Source organism: Oncorhynchus keta, chromosome 8, assembly GCF_023373465.1.
Source record: "Oncorhynchus keta strain PuntledgeMale-10-30-2019 chromosome 8, Oket_V2, whole genome shotgun sequence".
Lineage (NCBI taxonomy): Eukaryota > Metazoa > Chordata > Actinopteri > Salmoniformes > Salmonidae > Oncorhynchus > Oncorhynchus keta.
Window position 1 is genome coordinate 49,066,063 of NC_068428.1, and position 21,139 is coordinate 49,087,201.

The 21,139-nt window shown below is 53.5% G+C and overlaps 1 protein-coding gene across 2 annotated transcripts in view; it reads left to right on the forward strand.

Annotated features, from left to right (window-relative positions):
- nbas (NBAS subunit of NRZ tethering complex) overlaps positions 1-21,139 on the forward strand; it is a 384,598-nt gene that overhangs the window by 174,213 nt on the left and 189,246 nt on the right. For both annotated transcript variants that reach the window (XM_052524617.1, XM_052524618.1), the window contains exon 31: positions 1,434-1,546. In XM_052524617.1, the coding sequence (XP_052380577.1) occupies positions 1,434-1,546 (113 nt within the window). The remainder of the gene's footprint in view (positions 1-1,433; positions 1,547-21,139) is intronic.

The window sequence follows — 21,139 nt, forward strand, 5'->3', positions numbered from 1 at the left end:
TGGCGTTACAAGCGCCATGCTCTACCAACTGAGCTACAGAAGGACCATCTTAGAAGTGTGTGGTTTTCTACTGATACCTCGTCTCTCTGTTTGGCTTCCTGGTTTCTGTATTTCATTTGATTTCATTAACTTTCTTCATTCTGTTAATGTTTTTTTTTCGCCAATCTGTTTTTAAAGTATGGGGTTTTATTCTGCAAACCTCAGAAAATATTATTTAAGATTCGATTGGTTGGTGTGTGTTTCATGGCGTGTCTGATTGGTTGGTGTGTGTTTCATGGCGTGTCTGATTGGTTGGTGTGTGTTTCAGGGAATGTCTGATTGGTTGGTGTGTGTTTCATGGCGTGTCTGATTGGTTGGTGTGTGTTTCACGGCGTGTCTGATTGGTTGGTGTGTGTTTCATGGCGTGTCTGATTGGTTGGTGTGTGTTTCATGGCGTGTCTGATTGGTTGGTGTGTGTTTCATGGCGTGTCTGATTGGTTGGTGTGTGTTTCATGGCGTGTCTGATTGGTTGGTGTGTGTTTAACGGCGTGTCTGATTGGTTGGTGTGTGTTTCAGGGAATGTCTGATTGGTTGGTGGTGTGTTTAATGGCGTGTCTGATTGGTTGGTGTGTGTTTCAGGGCGTGTCTGATTGGTTGGTGTGTGTTTCACGGCGTGTCTGATTGGTTGGTGTGTGTTTCAGGGCGTGTCTGATTGGTTGGTGTGTGTTTCAGGGCGTGTCTGATTGGTTGGTTGATGTGTCTGATGTGTGGTTGGTGTGTGTTTCAGGGAATGTCTGATTGGTTGGTGTGTGTTTAATGGCGTCTGATTGGTTGGTGTGTGTTTCATTGGCGTGTCTGATTGGTTGGTGTGTGTTTCAGGGCGTGTCTGATTGGTTGGTGTGTGTTTCAGGGTGTCTGATTGGTTGGTGTGTGTTTCAGGGCGTTGGTTGGTGTGTGTTTCATTGGTTGGTGTGTGTTTAATGGCGTGTCTGATTGGTTGGTGTGTGTTTGGTTGGTGTGTGTTTCACGGCGTGGATTGGTTGGTGTGTGTTTCAATGGCGTGTCTGATTGGTTGGTGTGTGTTTCACGGCGTGTCTGATTGGTTGGTTGATGTGTCTGATGTGGTTGGTGTGTGTTTCAGGGAATGTCTGATTGGTTGGTGTGTGTTTTGGTTGGTGTGTTTTCACGGCGTGTCTGATTGGTTGGTGTGTGTTTCATGGCGTGTCTGATTGGTTGGTGTGTGTTTCAGGGCGTGTCTGATTGGTTGGTGTGTGTTTCAGGGCGTGTCTGATTGGTTGGTGTGTTTCAGGGCGTGTCTGATTGGTTGGTTGATGTGTCTGATTGGTTGGTGTGTGTTTCATGGCGTGTCTGATTGGTTGGTGTGTGTTTCATGGCGTGTCTGATTGGTTGGTGTGTGTTTCATGGCGTGTCTGATTGGTTGGTGTGTGTTTCAGGGAATGTCTGAAGCTGATCACAGACTGTCCACCTGCAGTTCAGGAGGAGATGGATATCATCAGCTCCCTCTCTGTGCTGGAGTCCTTCAATGTCAATATACTACCACTACAAGGTACTGTTACCACTACAATATAATACTACCGCTACAAGGTACTGTTACCACTACAATATAATACTACCACTACAAGGTACTGTTACCACTACAATATACTACCACTACAAGGTACTGTTACCACTACAATATACTACCACTACAATATACTACCACTACAATATACTACCACTACAATATACTACCACTACAATATACTACCACTACAATATACTACCACTACAAGGTACTGTTACCACTACAAGGTACTGTTACCACTACAATATACTACCACTACAAGGTACTGTTACCACTACAAGGTACTGTTACCACTACAATATACTACCACTACAATATACTGTTACCACTACAAGGTACTGTTACCACTACAATATACTACCACTACAATATACTACCACTACAATATACTACCACTACAATATACTACCACTACAATATACTACCACTACAATATACTACCACTACAATATACTACCACTACAAGGTACTGTTACCACTACAAGGTACTGTTACCACTACAATATACTACCACTACAAGGTACTGTTACCACCACTACAATATACTACCACTACAAGGTACTGTTACCACTACAATATACTACCACTACAATATACTACCACTACAATATACTACCACTACAATATACTACCACTACAATATACTACCACTACAATATACTACCACTACAAGGTACTGTTACCACTACAAGGTACTGTTACCACTACAATATACTACCACTACAATATACTACCACTACAATATACTACCACTACAATATACTACCACTACAATATACTACCACTACAATATACTACCACTACAATATACTACCACTACAATATACTACCACTACAAGGTACTGTTACCAAGGTACTGTTACCAATATACTACCACTACAAGGTACTGTTACCACTACAATATACTACCACTACAATATACTACCACTACAATATACTACCACTACAATATACTACCACTACAATATACTACCACTACAATATACTACCACTACAAGGTACTGTTACCACTACAATATACTACCACTACAATATACTACCACTACAATATACTACCACTACAATATACTACCACTACAATATACTACCACTACAATATACTACCACTACAAGGTACTGTTACCACTACAATATACTACCACTACAATATACTACCACTACAATATACTACCACTACAATATACTACCACTACAATATACTACCACTACAAGGTACTGTTACCACTACAATATACTACCACTACAATATACTACCACTACAATATACTACCACTACAATATACTACCACTACAATATACTACCACTACAATATACTACCACTACAATATACTACCACTACAATATACTACCACTACAAGGTACTGTTACCACTACAAGGTACTGTTACCACTACAATATACTACCACTACAAGGTACTGTTACCACTACAATATACTACCACTACAATATACTACCACTACAATATACTACCACTACAATATACTACCACTACAATATACTACCACTACAAGGTACTGTTACCACTACAAGGTACTGTTACCACTACAATATACTACCACTACAATATACTACCACTACAATATACTACCACTACAATATACTACCACTACAATATACTACCACTACAATATACTACCACTACAAGGTACTGTTACCACTACAATATACTACCACTACAATATACTACCACTACAAGGTACTGTTACCACTACAATATACTACCACTACAAGGTACTGTTACCACTACAATATACTACCACTACAAGGTACTGTTACCACTACAATATACTACCACTACAATATACTACTACCACTACAAGGTACTGTTACCACTACAATATACTACTACCACTACAAGGTACTGTTACCACTACAAGGTACTGTTACCACTACAATATACTACCACTACAAGGTACTGTTACCACTACAATATACTACCACTACAAGGTACTGTTACCACTACAATATACTACCACTACAAGGTACTGTTACCACTACAATATACTACCACTACAAGGTACTGTTACCACTACAATATACTACCACTACAAGGTACTGTTACCACTACAATATACTACCACTACAAGGTACTGTTACCACTACAATATACTATCACTACAAGGTACTGTTACCACTACAATATACTACCACTACAAGGTACTGTTACCACTACAATATACTACCACTACAATATACTACCACTACAAGGTACTGTTACCACTACAATATAATACTACCACTACAATATACTACCACTACAAGGTACTGTTACCACTACAATATACTACCACTACAAGGTACTGTTACCACTACAATATACTACCACTACAATATACTACCACTACAAGGTACTGTTACCACTACAATATACTACCACTACAAGGTACTGTTACCACTACAATATAATACTACCACTACAATGTACTGTTAATACTACCACTACAATATACTACCACTACAATATACTACCACGACAAGGTACTGTTAATACTACCACTACAATATACTACCACTACAATATACTACCACTACAAGGTATTGTTCATACTACCACTACAATATACTACCACTACAAGGTACTGTCAATACTACCACTACAATATACTACCACTACAAGGTACTGTTAATACTACCACTACAAGGTACTGTTAGTACTACCACTACAATATAATACTACCACTCCAATGTACTGTTATAATACTACAAGGTACTGTTATAATACTACAAGGTACTGTTATAATGCTACAAGGTACTGTTATAATGCTACAAGGTACTGTTATAATGCTACAAGGTACTGTTATAATGCTACAAGGTACTGTTATAATGCTACAAGGTACTGTTATAATACTACAATATACTGTTAATACTACCACTACAAGGTACTCTTATTGTACTACAAGGCAATGTTATTATACTACAAAGTACTGTTAATACTACCACTCCAATGTACTGTTATAATACTACAATGTACTGTTATAATACTACAAGGTACTGTTATAATACTACACGGTACTGTTATAATACTACACGGTACTGTTATAGTACTACAAAGTACTGTTATAATACTACAAGGTACTGTTATAGTACTACAAGGTGCTGTTATAATACTACAAGGTGCTGTTATAATACTACAAGGTGCTGTTATAATACTACACGGTACTATTATAGTACTACAAAGTACTGTTATAATACTACAAGGTACTGTTATAATACTACAATGTACTGTTATAATACTACAAGGTACTGTTATAATACTACACGGTACTGTTATAATACTACACGGTACTGTTATAGTACTACAAAGTACTGTTATAATACTACAAGGTACTGTTATAGTACTACAAGGTGCTGTTATAATACTACAAGGTGCTGTTATAATACTACAAGGTGCTGTTATAATACTACACGGTACTATTATAATACTACACGGTACTGTTATAATACTACACAGTACTACTACAAGGTTGTAGTGGCTTCCTTTCCTCTTTACCATAGCCACAGCCCAAGCCTGAAGAGGGGTTGTTTGGTACGCATACAGTCCACACTGACATCCAGGGATATGGTGCAACAAAAATGTTTATTCTTCTTATATCTAACAAATAAATGATTCTCCAATCAACTTAAAGCATAGATGACTTTATATGGAAAATACATATTATGACCTGTCTGTATGGTCAAAAAACTATACCGCTCCCGCATCTAGCAAGGACTCCCTCTCCCGAAGGCCCAACTTCCTGCCTTTATCCTAACACACTTACCACAATACAATGAATAGGCAAGAGGGGGGGGCAAAAACTAAGTTACACTAACAACAAATGAATATATCTCAATCAGGTAAATATAAATCATAAAGCTACCTAATATTTCATCATGAACATGAATATATTTACAGAAATATACATGGAGCTCCGTATGTTCAGTCTGCTATACAGATATCTCCAAATCGGCTCTAACATACCGGCCCCTAATTGTTGACTGCACTGAATGCACAACAATGACTTTAAATTCAAACGTAGAGCCAACACACACAACATTCTATACCAGAGCACTATTACAGTTCGTAGCTATATACAAATATACAAGATGCCATGTAGGAAAATGGTCCATAGATCTCAGTCTGAGTTGAAGTGTACAATGATGTATTTCTACGACATCAACGAATCAGAGGTGCCCGTGATTCAAAGATGGAGCTGTGTGTGTGTGTGTGTGTGTGTGTGTGTGTGTGTGTGTGTGTGTGTGTGTGTGTGTGTGTGTGTGTGTGTGTGTGTGTGTGTGTGTGTGTGTGTCTCAGTCTCACTCAGCCACCTCAAGGGGCATCCAGAGTTTATTGATAGCTCTCTGTAAGATATTGGTCTTGGTCTCTACCATGACACTCCGGACAAGCCCATTGGCCCCTGTCAAAGCCTCCACCACTCGCCCCATTGGCCAAGAGTATCTTGGGGTGCGGTGTCATCGACGATGACCACGAGGTCACCAGGACTGAAGTTTATCTTAGTTTTGTTCCACTTGTTCCTCTCCTGCATAAGTGGAAGATACTCCCTGATCCATCTCTTTCCAGAAGAGGTCAGTGATATATTTGACTTCCGTCTCCTTGGTGAGTATCGATCTCCTCTATGGAATGGTCCTGGAGGCAGGACTAGCTTTCAGATGAAGGACTAGCTTTCAGATGAAGCAGATGGTTCTGAGTCAGGGCTTCTAGATCATTAGGGTCATTTGTATCAGTTGTGATTGGTCTGTCCTTCATAATCGCCTCAACTTCACACGAGGCTGTCTGCAAAGCCTTGTCATACAGTACTTTTTACGGTGGGCTCCAGACGGATCAAACTCTCCCATACCCCCTCATGGTGGGCTCCAGACGGATCAACCTCTCCCATACCCCCTCATGGTGGGCTCCAGACGGATCAACCTCTCCCATACCCCCCCTCCCATGGTGGGCTCCAGACGGATCAACCTCTCCCATACCCCCCTCGTGGTGGGCTCCAGACGGATCAACCTCTCCCATACCCCCTCATGGTGGGCTCCAGACGGATCAACCTCTCCCATACCCCCTCATGGTGGGCTCCAGACGGATCAACCTCTCCCATACCCCCTCATGGTGGGCTCCAGACGGATCAACCTCTCCCATACCCCCCTCATGGTGGGCTCCAGACGGATCAACCTCTCCCATACCCCCCTCGTGGTGGGCTCCAGACGGATCAACCTCTCCCATACCCCCTCGTGGTGGGCTCCAGACGGATCAACCTCTCCCATACACCCCCCGTTCTGGGGCTCCAGACGGATCAACCTCTCCCATACCCCCATGGTGGGCTCCAGACGGATCAACCTCTCCCATACCCCCTCACGGTGGGCTCCAGACGGATCAACCTCTCCCATACCCCCTCATGGTGGGCTCCAGACGGATCAACCTCTCCCATACCCCCTCATGGTGGGCTCCAGACGGATCAACCTCTCCCATACCCCCTCATGGTGGGCTCCAGACGGATCAACCTCTCCCATACCCCCTCCCATGGTGGGCTCCAGACAGATCAACCTCTCCCATACCCCCTCATGGTGGGCTCCAGACGGATCAACCTCTCCCATACCCCTCATGGTGGGCTCCAGATGGATCAACCTCTCCCATACCCCCTCATGGTGGGCTCCAGACGGATCAACCTCTCCCATACCCCCCCCATGGTGGGCTCCAGACGGATCAACCTCTCCCATACCCCCTCATGGTGGGCTCCAGACGGATCAACCTCTCCCATACCCCCTCATGGTGGGCTCCAGACGGATCAACCTCTCCCATACCCCCCCTCATGGTGGGCTCCAGACGGATCAACCTCTCCCATACCCCCCCTCATGGTGGGCTCCAGACGGATCAACCTCTCCCATACCCCCTCCCATTGTGGGCTCCAGACGGATCAACCTCTCCCATACCCCCTCATCCCTCATGGTGGGCTCCAGACGGATCAACCTCTCCCATACCCCATCATGGTGGGCTCCAGACGGATCAACCTCTCCCATACCCCCCCTCCCATGGTGGGCTCCAGACGGATCAACCTCTCCCATACCCCCTCATGGTGGGCTCCAGACGGATCAACCTCTCCCATACCCCCTCATGGTGGGCTCCAGACGGATCAACCTCTCCCATACCCCCTCATGGTGGGCTCCAGACGGATCAACCTCTCCCATACCCCCCCATGGTGGGCTCCAGACGGATCAACCTCTCCCATACCCCCTCATGGTGGGCTCCAGACGGATCAACCTCTCCCATACCCCCTCCCATGGTGGGCTCAGACGGATCAACCTCTCCCATACCCCCCTCATGGTGGGCTCCAGACGGATCAACCTCTCCCAACCCCCTCATGGTGGGCTCCAGACGGATCAACCTCTCCCATACCCCCCTCATGGTGGGCTCCAGACGGATCAACCTCTCCCATACCCCTCATGGTGGGCTCCAGACGGATCAACCTCTCCCATACCCCCCTCGTGGTGGGCTCCAGACGGATCAACCTCTCCCATACCCCCCTCGTGTTGGGCTCCAGACGGATCAACCTCTCCCATACCCCCTCGTGGTGGGCTCCAGACGGATCAACCTCTCCCATACCCCCTCATGGTGGGCTCCAGACGGATCAACCTCTCCCATACCCCTCATGGTGGGCTCCAGACGGATCAACCTCTCCCATACCCCCTCATGGTGGGCTCCAGACGGATCAACCTCTCCCATACCCCCTCATGGTGGGCTCCAGACGGATCAACCTCTCCCATACCCCCTCATGGTGGGCTCCAGACGGATCAACCTCTCCCATACCCCCCCCATGGTGGGCTCCAGACAGATCAACCTCTCCCATACCCCCTCATGGTGGGCTCCAGACGGATCAACCTCTCCCATACCCCCTCATGGTGGGCTCCAGATGGATCAACCTCTCCCATACCCCCTCATGGTGGGCTCCAGACGGATCAACCTCTCCCATACCCCCCTCATGGTGGGCTCCAGACGGATCAACCTCTCCCATACCCCCTCATGGTGGGCTCCAGACGGATCAACCTCTCCCATACCCCCTCATGGTGGGCTCCAGACGGATCAACCTCTCCCATACCCCCTCATGGTGGGCTCCAGACGGATCAACCTCTCCCATACCCCCCCATGGTGGGCTCCAGACGGATCAACCTCTCCCATACCCCCTCATGGTGGGCTCCAGACGGATCAACCTCTCCCATACCCCCCTCCCATTGTGGGCTCCAGACGGATCAACCTCTCCCATACCCCCTCATCCCTCATGGTGGGCTCCAGACGGATCAACCTCTCCCATACCCCATCATGGTGGGCTCCAGACGGATCAACCTCTCCCATACCCCCTCGTGGTGGGCTCCAGACGGATCAACCTCTCCCATACCCCCTCATGGTGGGCTCCAGACGGATCAACCTCTCCCATACCCCCTCATGGTGGGCTCCAGACGGATCAACCTCTCCCATACCCCCCCATGGTGGGCTCCAGACGGATCAACCTCTCCCATACCCCCTCATGGTGGGCTCCAGACGGATCAACCTCTCCCCATACCCCCTCATGGTGGGCTCCAGACGGATCAACCTCTCCCATACCCCCTCCCATGGTGGGCTCCAGACGGATCAACCTCTCCCATACCCCCCTCATGGTGGGCTCCAGACGGATCAACCTCTCCCAACCCCCTCATGGTGGGCTCCAGACGGATCAACCTCTCCCATACCCCCCTCATGGTGGGCTCCAGACGGATCAACCTCTCCCATACCCCCTCATGGTGGGCTCCAGACGGATCAACCTCTCCCATACCCCCTCGTGGTGGGCTCCAGACGGATCAACCTCTCCCATACCCCCCTCGTGTTGGGCTCCAGACGGATCAACCTCTCCCATACCCCCCCTCGTGGTGGGCTCCAGACGGATCAACCTCTCCCATACCCCCTCATGGTGGGCTCCAGACGGATCAACCTCTCCCATACCCCCTCATGGTGGGCTCCAGACGGATCAACCTCTCCCATACCCCCTCATGGTGGGCTCCAGACGGATCAACCTCTCCCATACCCCCATGGTGGGCTCCAGACGGATCAACCTCTCCCATACCCCCCCTCATGGTGGGCTCCAGACGTATCAACCTCTCCCATAAACCCTCATGGTGGGCTCCAGACGGATCAACCTCTCCCATACCCCCCCTCCCATGGTGGGCTCCAGACGGATCAACCTCTCCCATACCCCCCTCGTGGTGGGCTCCAGACGGATCAACCTCTCCCATACCCCCCCTCCCATGGTGGGCCCCAGACGGATCAACCTCTCCCATACCCCCTCATGGTGGGCTCCAGACGGATCAACCTCTCCCATACCCCCTCATGGTGGGCTCCAGACGGATCAACCTCTCCCATACCCCCTCATGGCTGGCTCCAGACGGATCAACCTCTCCCATACCCCCTCGTGGTGGGCTCCAGACGGATCAACCTCTCCCATACCCCCCCGTGGTGGGCTCCAGACGGATCAACCTCTCCCATACCCCCCCCATGGTGGGCTCCAGACGGATCAACCTCTCCCATACCCCCTCATGGTGGGCTCCAGACGGATCAACCTCTCCCATACCCCCTCATGGTGGGCTCCAGACGGATCAACCTCTCCCATACCCCCCCCTCATGGTGGGCTCCAGACGGATCAACCTCTCCCATACCCCCCCTCCCATGGTGGGCTCCAGACGGATCAACCTCTCCCATACCCCCTCATGGTGGGCTCTAGACGGATCAACCTCTCCCATACCCCCTCATGGTGGGCTCCAGACGGATCAACCTCTCCCATACCCCCTCATGGTGGGCTCCAGACGGATCAACCTCTCCCATACCCCCTCATGGTGGGCTCCAGACGGATCAACCTCTCCCATACCCCCTCATGGTGGGCTCCAGACGGATCAACCTCTCCCATACCCCCCCTCCCATGGTGGGCTCCAGACAGATCAACCTCTCCCATACCCCCTCATGGTGGGCTCCAGACGGATCAACCTCTCCCATACCCCCTCATGGTGGGCTCCAGACGGATCAACCTCTCCCATACCCCCTCATGGTGGGCTCCAGACGGATCAACCTCTCCCATACCCCCATGGTGGGCTCCAGACGGATCAACCTCTCCCATACCCCCCTCCCATTGTGGGCTCCAGACGGATCAACCTCTCCCATACCCCCTCATGGTGGGCTCCAGACGGATCAACCTCTCCCATACCCCCCCTCGTGGTGGGCTCCAGACAGATCAACCTCTCCCATACCCCCCCTCGTGGTGGGCTCCAGACGGATCAACCTCTCCCATACCCCCCTCATGGTGGGCTCCAGACGGATCAACCACTCCCCCCTCATGGTGGGCTCCAGACGGATCAACCTCTCCCATACCCCCTCATGGTGGGCTCCAGACGGATCAACCACTCCCCCTCATGGTGGGCTCCAGACGGATCAACCTCTCCCATACCCCCTCATGGTGGGCTCCAGACGGATCAACCTCTCCCATACCCTCCCATTGTGGGCTCCAGACGGATCAACCTCTCCCATACCCCCTCATGGTGGGCTCCAGACGGATCAACCTCTCCCATACCCCCTCAACCTCCCATACCCCCTCAACCTCTCCCATACCCCCTCATGTTGGGCTCCAGACGGATCAACCTCTCCCATACCCCCCTCATGGTGGGCTCCAGACGGATCAACCACTCCCCTCATGGTGGGCTCCAGACGGATCACAACCTCTCCCATACCCCCTCATGGTGGGCTCCAGACGGATCAACCTCTCCCATACCCTCCCATTGTGGGCTCCAGACGGATCAACCTCTCCCATACCCCCTCATGGTGGGCTCCAGACGGATCAACCTCTCCCATACCCCCTCATGGTGGGCTCCAGACGGATCAACCTCTCCCATACCCCCTCAACCTCCCATACCCCCTCAACCTCTCCCATACCCCCTCATGTTGGGCTCCAGACGGATCAACCTCTCCCATACCCCCCTCATGGTGGGCTCCAGACGGATCAACCACTCCCCCCTCATGGTGGGCTCCAGACGGATCACAACCTCTCCCATACCCCCTCATGGTGGGCTCCAGACGGATCAACCTCTCCCATACCCTCCCATTGTGGGCTCCAGACGGATCAACCTCTCCCATACCCCCCATGGTGGGCTCCAGACGGATCAACCTCTCCCATACCCCCTCCCATTGTGGGCTCCAGACGGATCAACCTCTCCCATACCCCCTCATGGTGGGCTCCAGACGGATCAACCTCTCCCATACCCCCCTCGTGGTGGGCTCCAGACGGATCAACCTCTCCCATACCCCCCCTCGTGGTGGGCTCCAGACGGATCAACCTCTCCCATACCCCCTCATGGTGGGCTCCAGACGGATCAACCTCTCCCATACCCTCTCATGGTGGGCTGCAGACGGATCAACCTCTCCCATACCCCCTCATGGTGAGCTCCAGACGGATCAACCTCTCCCATACCCCCCCATGGTGGGCTCCAGACGGATCAACCTATCCCATACCCCCCCTCATGGTGGGCTCCAGACGGATCAACCTCTCCCATACCCCCTCATGGTGGACTCCAGACGGATCAACCTCTCCCATACCCCCTCATGGTGGGCTCCAGACGGATCAACCTCTCCCATACCCCCCTCATGGTGGGCTCCAGACGGATCAACCACTCCCCCCCCTCATGGTGGGCTCCAGACGGATCAACCTCTCCCATACCCCCTCATGGTGGGCTCCAGACGGATCAACCTCTCCCATACCCTCCCATTGTGGGCTCCAGACGGATCAACCTCTCCCATACCCCCTCATGGTGGGCTCCAGAAGGATCAACCTCTCCCATACCCCCTCAACCTCTCCCATACCCCCTCAACCTCTCCCATACCCCCTCATGGTGGACTCCAGACGGATCAACCTCTCCCATACCCCCTCATGGTGGGCTCCAGACGGATCAACCTCTCCCATACCCTCCCATTGTGGGCTCCAGACGGATCAACCTCTCCCATACCCTCCCATTGTGGGCTCCAGACGGATCAACCTCTCCCATACCCTCCCATTGTGGGCTCCAGACGGATCAACCACTCCCCCCTCATGGTGGGCTCCAGACGGATCACAACCTCTCCCATACCCCCTCATGGTGGGCTCCAGACGGATCAACCTCTCCCATACCTTCCCATTGTGGGCTCCAGACGGATCAACCTCTCCCATACCCCCTCATGGTGGGCTCCAGACGGATCAACCTCTCCCATACCCCCTCATGGTGGGCTCCAGACGGATCAACCTCTCCCATATCCCCTCATGGTGGCCTCCAGACGGATCAACCTCTCCCATACCCCCTCCCATGGTGGGCTCCAGACGGATCAACCTTTCCCATACCCCCCCTCCCATGGTGGGCTCCAGACGGATCAACCTCTCCCATACCCCCTTATGGTGGGCTCCAGACGGATCAACCTCTCCCATATCCCCTCATGGTGGGCTCCAGACGGATCAACCTCTCCCATACCCCCCTCCCATGGTGGGCTCCAGACGGATCAACCTCTCCCATACCCCCTCCCATGGTGGGCTCCAGACGGATCAACCTCTCCCATACCCCCCCCCATGGTGGGCTCCAGACGGATCAACCTCTCCCATACCCCCCCCCATGGTGGGCTCCAGACGGATCAACCTCTCCCATACCCCCTTATGGTGGGCTCCAGACGGATCAACCTCTCCCATACCCCCTTATGGTGGGCTCCAGACGGATCAACCTCTCCCATACCCCCTCATGGTGGGCTCCAGACGGATCAACCTCTCCCATATCCCCTCATGGTGGGCTCCAGACGGATCAACCTCTCCCATACCCCCCCTCCCATGGTGGGCTCCAGACGGATCAACCACTCCCCCTCATGGTGGGCTCCAGACGGATCAACCTCTCCCATACCCCCTCATGGTGGGCTCCAGACGGATCAACCTCTCCCATACCCTCCCATTGTGGGCTCCAGACGGATCAACCTCTCCCATACCCCCTCATGGTGGGCTCCAGACGGATCAACCTCTCCCATACCCCTCAACCTCCCATACCCCTCAACCTCTCCCATACCCCCACATGGTGGGCTCAGACGGATCAACCTCTCCCATACCCCCTCATGGTGGGCTCCAGACGGATCAACCTCTCCCATACCCTCTCATGGTGGGCTCCAGACGGATCAACCTCTCCCATACCCCCTCATGGTGGGCTCCAGACGGATCAACCTCTCCCATACCCCCCTCCCATGGTGGGCTCCAGACGGATCAACCTCTCCCATACCCCCCTCCCATGGTGGGCTCCAGACGGATCAATCTCTCCCATACCCCCCCTCATAGTGGGCTCCAGACGGATCAACCTCTCCCATACCCCCATGGTGGGCTCCAGACGGATCAACCTCTCCCATACCCCCCCCCTCCCATGGTGGGCTCCAGACGGATCAATCTCTCCCATACCCCCTCATGGTGGGCTCCAGACGGATCAACCTCTCCCATACCCTCCCATGGTGGGCTCCAGACGGATCAACCTCTCCCATACCCCCTCATGGTGGGCTCCAGATGGATCAACCTCTCCCATACCCCCCCTCCCATGGTGGGCTCCAGACGGATCAACCTCTCCCATATCCCCTCATGGTGGGCTCCAGACGGATCAACCTCTCCCATACCCCCCCTCCCATGGTGGGCTCCAGACGGATCAACCTCTCCCATACCCCCTCCCATGGTGGGCTCCAGACGGATCAACCTCTCCCATATCCCCTCATGGTGGGCTCCAGACGGATCAACCTCTCCCATACCCCCCCTCCCATGGTGGGCTCCAGACGGATCAACCTCTCCCATACCCCCCTCATGGTGGGCTCCAGACGGATCAACCTCTCCCATACCCCCCTCATGGTGGGCTCCAGACGGATCAACCTCTCCCATACCCCCCTCATGGTGGGCCCAGACGGATCAACCTCTCCCATACCCCCCCTCCCATGGTGGGCTCCAGACGGATCAACCTCTCCCATACCCCCCCTCCCATGGTGGGCTCCAGACGGATCAACCTCTCCCATACCCCCCCTCCCATGGTGGGCTCCAGACGGATCAACCTCTCCCATGCCCCCCATGGTGGGCTCCAGACGGATCAACCTCTCCCATGCCCCCCATGGTGGGCTCCAGACGGATCAACCTCTCCCATACCCCCCTCATGGTGGGCTCCAGACGGATCAACCTCTCCCATACCCTCCCATTGTGGGCTCCAGACGGATCAACCTCTCCCATACCCCCTCATGGTGGGCTCCAGACGGATCAACCTCTCCCATACCCCCTCAACCTCCCATACCCCCTCAACCTCTCCCATACCCCCTCATGTTGGGCTCCAGACGGATCAACCTCTCCCATACCCCCCTCATGGTGGGCTCCAGACGGATCAACCACTCCCCCCTCATGGTGGGCTCCAGACGGATCACAACCTCTCCCATACCCCCTCATGGTGGGCTCCAGACGGATCAACCTCTCCCATACCCTCCCATTGTGGGCTCCAGACGGATCAACCTCTCCCATACCCCCCCATGGTGGGCTCCAGACGGATCAACCTCTCCCATACCCCCCCTCCCATTGTGGGCTCCAGACGGATCAACCTCTCCCATACCCCCTCATGGTGGGCTTCAGACGGATCAACCTCTCCCATACCCCCCTCGTGGTGGGCTCCAGACGGATCAACCTCTCCCATACCCCCCTCGTGGTGGGCTCCAGACGGATCAACCTCTCCCATACCCCCTCATGGTGGGCTCCAGACGGATCAACCTCTCCCATACCCTCTCATGGTGGGCTCCAGACGGATCAACCTCTCCCATACCCCCTCATGGTGAGCTCCAGACGGATCAACCTCTCCCATACCCCCCCATGGTGGGCTCCAGACGGATCAACCTATCCCATACCCCCCCTCATGGTGGGCTCCAGACGGATCAACCTCTCCCATACCCCCCCTCATGGTGGGCTCCAGACGGATCAACCTCTCCCATACCCCCCATGGTGGGCCCAGACGGATCAACCTCTCCCATACCCCCTCCCATGGTGGGCTCCAGACGGATCAACCTCTCCCATACCCCCCCCATGGTGGGCTCCAGACGGATCAACCTCTCCCACACCCCCCCGCCCATGGTGGGCTCCAGACGGATCAACCTCTCCCATGCCCCCCATGGTGGGCTCCAGACGGATCAACCTCTCCCATGCCCCCATGGTGGGCTCCAGACGGATCAACCTCTCCCATACCCCCTCATGGTGGGCTCCAGACGGATCAACCTCTCCCATACCCTCCCATTGTGGGCTCCAGACGGATCAACCTCTCCCATACCCCTCATGGTGGGCTCCAGACGGATCAACCTCTCCCATACCCCCTCAACCTCCCATACCCCCTCAACCTCTCCCATACCCCCTCATGGTGGGCTCCAGACGGATCAACCTCTCCCATACCCCCTCATGGTGGGCTCCAGACGGATCAACCACTCCCCCCTCATGGTGGGCTCCAGACGGATCACAACCTCTCCCATACCCCCTCATGGTGGGCTCCAGACGGATCAACCTCTCCCATACCCTCCCATTGTGGGCTCCAGACGGATCAACCTCTCCCATACCCCCCCATGGTGGGCTCCAGACGGATCAACCTCTCCCATACCCCCCTCCCATTGTGGGCTCCAGACGGATCAACCTCTCCCATACCCCTCATGGTGGGCTCCAGACGGATCAACCTCTCCCATACCCCCCCTCGTGGTGGGCTCCAGACGGATCAACCTCTCCCATACCCCCCCTCGTGGTGGGCTCCAGACGGATCAACCTCTCCCATACCCCCTCATGGTGGGCTCCAGACGGATCAACCTCTCCCATACCCTCTCATGGTGGGCTCCAGACGGATCAACCTCTCCCATACCCCCTCATGGTGAGCTCCAGACGGATCAACCTCTCCCATACCCCCCCATGGTGGGCTCCAGACGGATCAACCTATCCCATACCCCCTCATGGTGGGCTCCAGACGGATCAACCTCTCCCATACCCCCTCATGGTGGGCTCCAGACGGATCAACCTCTCCCATACCCTCCCATTGTGGGCTCCAGACGGATCAACCTCTCCCATACCCCCTCATGGTGGGCTCCAGAAGGATCAACCTCTCCCATACCCCCTCAACCTCCCATACCCCCTCAACCTCTCCCATACCCCCTCATGGTGGGCTCCAGACGGATCAACCTCTCCCATACCCCCTCATGGTGGGCTCCAGACGGATCAACCACTCCCCCCTCATGGTGGGCTCCAGACGGATCAACCTCTCCCATACCCCCTCATGGTGGGCTCCAGACGGATCAACCTCTCCCATACCTTCCCATTGTGGGCTCCAGACGGATCAACCTCTCCCATACCCCCTCATGGTGGGCTCCAGACGGATCAACCTCTCCCATACCCCCTCATGGTGGGCTCCAGACGGATCAACCTCTCACATACCCCCTCATGGTGGGCTCCAGACGGATCAACCTCTCCCATATCCCCTCATGGTGGCCTCCAGACGGATCAACCTCTCCCATACCCCCCCTCCCATGGTGGGCTCCAGACGGATCAACCTTTCCCATACCCCCTCCCATGGTGGGCTCCAGACGGATCAACCTCTCCCATACCCCCTTATGGTGGGCTCCAGACGGATCAACCTCTCCCATATCCCCTCATGGTGGGCTCCAGACGGATCAACCTCTCCCATACCCCCCCCTCCCATGGTGGGCTCCAGATGGATCAACCTCTCCCATACCCCCCTCCCATGGTGGGCTCCAGACGGATCAACCTCTCCCATACCCCCCCTCCCATGGTGGGCTCCAGACGGATCAACCTCTCCCATACCCCCTCCCATGGTGGGCTCCAGACGGATCAACCTCTCCCATACCCCCTTATGGTGGGCTCCAGACGGATCAACCTCTCCCATACCCCCTTATGGTGGGCTCCAGACGGATCAACCTCTCCCATACCCCCTCATGGTGGGCTCCAGACGGATCAACCTCTCCCATATCCCCTCATGGTGGGCTCCAGACGGATCAACCTCTCCCATACCCCCCCTCCCATGGTGGGCTCCAGACGGATCAACCACTCCCCCCTCATGGTGGGCTCCAGACGGATCAACCTCTCCCATACCCCCTCATGGTGGGCTCCAGACGGATCAACCTCTCCCATACCCTCCCATTGTGGGCTCCAGACGGATCAACCTCTCCCATACCCCCTCATGGTGGGCTCCAGACGGATCAACCTCTCCCATACCCCCTCAACCTCCCATACCCCCTCAACCTCTCCCATACCCCCACATGGTGGGCTCCAGACGGATCAACCTCTCCCATACCCCCCTCATGGTGGGCTCCAGACGGATCAACCACTCCCATACCCCCCCTCCCATGGTGGGCTCCAGACGGATCAACCTCTCCCATACCCCCCCTCCCATGGTGGGCTCCAGACGGATCAATCTCTCCCATACCCCCTCATAGTGGGCTCCAGACGGATCAACCTCTCCCATACCCCCCATGGTGGGCTCCAGACGGATCAACCTCTCCCATACCCCCCCCCCTCCCATGGTGGGCTCCAGACGGATCAATCTCTCCCATACCCCCTCATGGTGGGCTCCAGACGGATCAACCTCTCCCATACCCTCCCATGGTGGGCTCCAGACGGATCAACCTCTCCCATACCCCCTCATGGTGGGCTCCAGATGGATCAACCTCTCCCATACCCCCCCTCCCATGGTGGGCTCCAGACGGATCAACCTCTCCCATACCCCCCCATGGTGGGCTCCAGACGGATCAACCTCTCCCATACCCCCTCCCATGGTGGGCTCCAGACGGATCAACCTCTCCCATATCCCCTCATGGTGGGCTCCAGACGGATCAACCTCTCCCATACCCCCCCTCCCATGGTGGGCTCCAGACGGATCAACCTCTCCCATACCCCCCTCCCATGGTGGGCTCCAGACGGATCAACCTCTCCCATATCCCCTCATGGTGGGCTCCAGACGGATCAACCTCTCCCATACCCCCTCCCATGGTGGGCTCCAGACGGATCAACCTCTCCCATACCCCCCCTCATGGTGGGCTCCAGACGGATCAACCTCTCCCATACCCCCTCATGGTGGGCTCCAGACGGATCAACCTCTCCCATACCCCCCTCATGGTGGGCTCCAGACGGATCAACCTCTCCCATACCCCCTCATGGTGGGCCCAGACGGATCAACCTCTCCCATACCCCCTCCCATGGTGGGCTCCAGACGGATCAACCTCTCCCATACCCCCTCCCATGGTGGGCTCCAGACGGATCAACCTCTCCCATACCCCCCCTCCCATGGTGGGCTCCAGACGGATCAACCTCTCCCATGCCCCCCATGGTGGGCTCCAGACGGATCAACCTCTCCCATGCCCCCCATGGTGGGCTCCAGACGGATCAACCTCTCCCATGCCCCCCCTCATGGTGGGCTCCAGACGGATCAACCTCTCCCATACCCCCTCATGGTGGGCTCCAGACGGATCAACCTCTCCCATACCCCCTCATGGTGGGCTCCAGACGGATCAACCTCTCCCATACCCCCCCATGGTGGGCTCCAGACGGATCAACCTCTCCCATATCCCCTCATGGTGGGCTCCAGACGGATCAACCTCTCCCATATCCCCTCATGGTGGGCTCCAGACGGATCAACCTCTCCCATACCCCCCCATGGTGGGCTCCAGACGGATCAACCTCTCCCATATCCCCTCATGGTGGGCTCCAGACGGATCAACCTCTCCCATACCCCCTCATGGTGGGCTCCAGACGGATCAACCTCTCCCATACCCCCCCATGGTGGGCTCCAGACGGATCAACCTCTCCCATATCCCCTCATGGTGGGCTCCAGACGGATCAACCTCTCCCATACCCCCCCATGGTGGGCTCCAGACGGATCAACCTCTCCCATATCCCCTCATGGTGGGCTCCAGACGGATCAACCTCTCCCATACCCCCCCATGGTGGGCTCCAGACGGATCAACCTCTCCCATATCCCCTCATGGTGGGCTCCAGACGGATCAACCTCTCCCATACCCCCACTCCCATGGTGGGCTCCAGACGGATCAACCTCTCCCATACCCCCCCTCCCATGGTGGGCTCCAGACGGATCAACCTCTCCCATACCCCCCCATGGTGGGCTCCAGACGGATCAACCTCTCCCATACCCCCCCATGGTGGGCTCCAGAGGGAGGGTTGAATGACCATGTCACTCCTTCCTTCAGTAATTCATTTTGAATCTTGTTGTGATCCAGCTCTTTCAGAGCTTCTCCTAGCTCTTTGAAGTTGGTGCCATTGTCTGTTCTGATACTTGTTACTGGGCCCCTTCGACAGATGAACCTGCGCAGGGCATTGATGCAGGAATCAGTATCCAGATAAGTAGCTACTTCTAGATGGACAGCTCGACTCACAAGACAAGTAAAGATCACACCATACTGCTTCACATGATCTGATAGAAGGTCGGCTCTAGCTTGGAGAACAGAAGATGGCCGACCTTCCACAAGATCGTGTGTCACATGATTTGCCGCCTTTCACCCATGTGGGCATAGATTACTTCGGCCCCATAGAGGTGAAGCCAGGCCGCCTGTAGAAGACACAGCTCTTAAGGATCTTCCTTGCTAAAGAGTTGGCACAGGGTATCCAATATCGCTGGCGAAGTCTAGAAAGCATGTGGCCTCTCCCAGAGGGGCCAACCTGCTCATTGATGTGGAGTAAGATCAGTCTGGAGATGTGGGAAGTCTTTGGGAAGGATCATGGGATTCTTTAGTTTCCGTAGGCATAGCAGCTTTGCTTAACCTTCCCCCTCCTCTCAGAATGCCATTGTCAACAATTGGATCAAGCTTACAGATTGAGGCGCTTCTCTTGGCACGTTGTTTTCCTTTCACAACTAGTGCAAGTTCTTGTTTAAAGTGCTGTCGTTGCTCAAATCGAACGTCTAGGTCATCCACAGACAGACGTTCTTTTCCAAACGTCAGTTTGAACTTGTCAATTTGGTCCTTCAGTGAGTTTGTTCGACTCTGATCTGATCCTGGATCAGTTTGTGTGAGAACGTTCCTTCTCTGGCTTAACTGTTATAATACTACAAGGTACTGTTATAGTACTACAAGGTACTGTTATAATACTACAGGGTACTGTTATAGTACTACAGGGTACTGTTATAGTACTACACGGTACTGTTATAATACTACAGGGTACTGTTATAGTACTACAGGGTACTGTTATAGTACTACAAGGTACTGTTATAATACTACAAGGTACTGTTATAGTACTACAAGGTACTGTTATAGTACTACAAGGTACTGTTATAGTACTACAAGGTACTGTTATAGTACTACAAGGTACTGTTATAGTACTACAAGGTACTGTTATAATACTACAAGGTACTGTTATAGTACTACAAGGTACTGTTATAGTACTACAAGGTACTGTTATAGTACTACAAGGTACTGTTATAGTACTACAAGGTACTGTTATAATACTACCAATATAAGGCACTGTTATAGTACTACAAGGTACTGTTATAGTACTACAAGGTACTGTTATAGT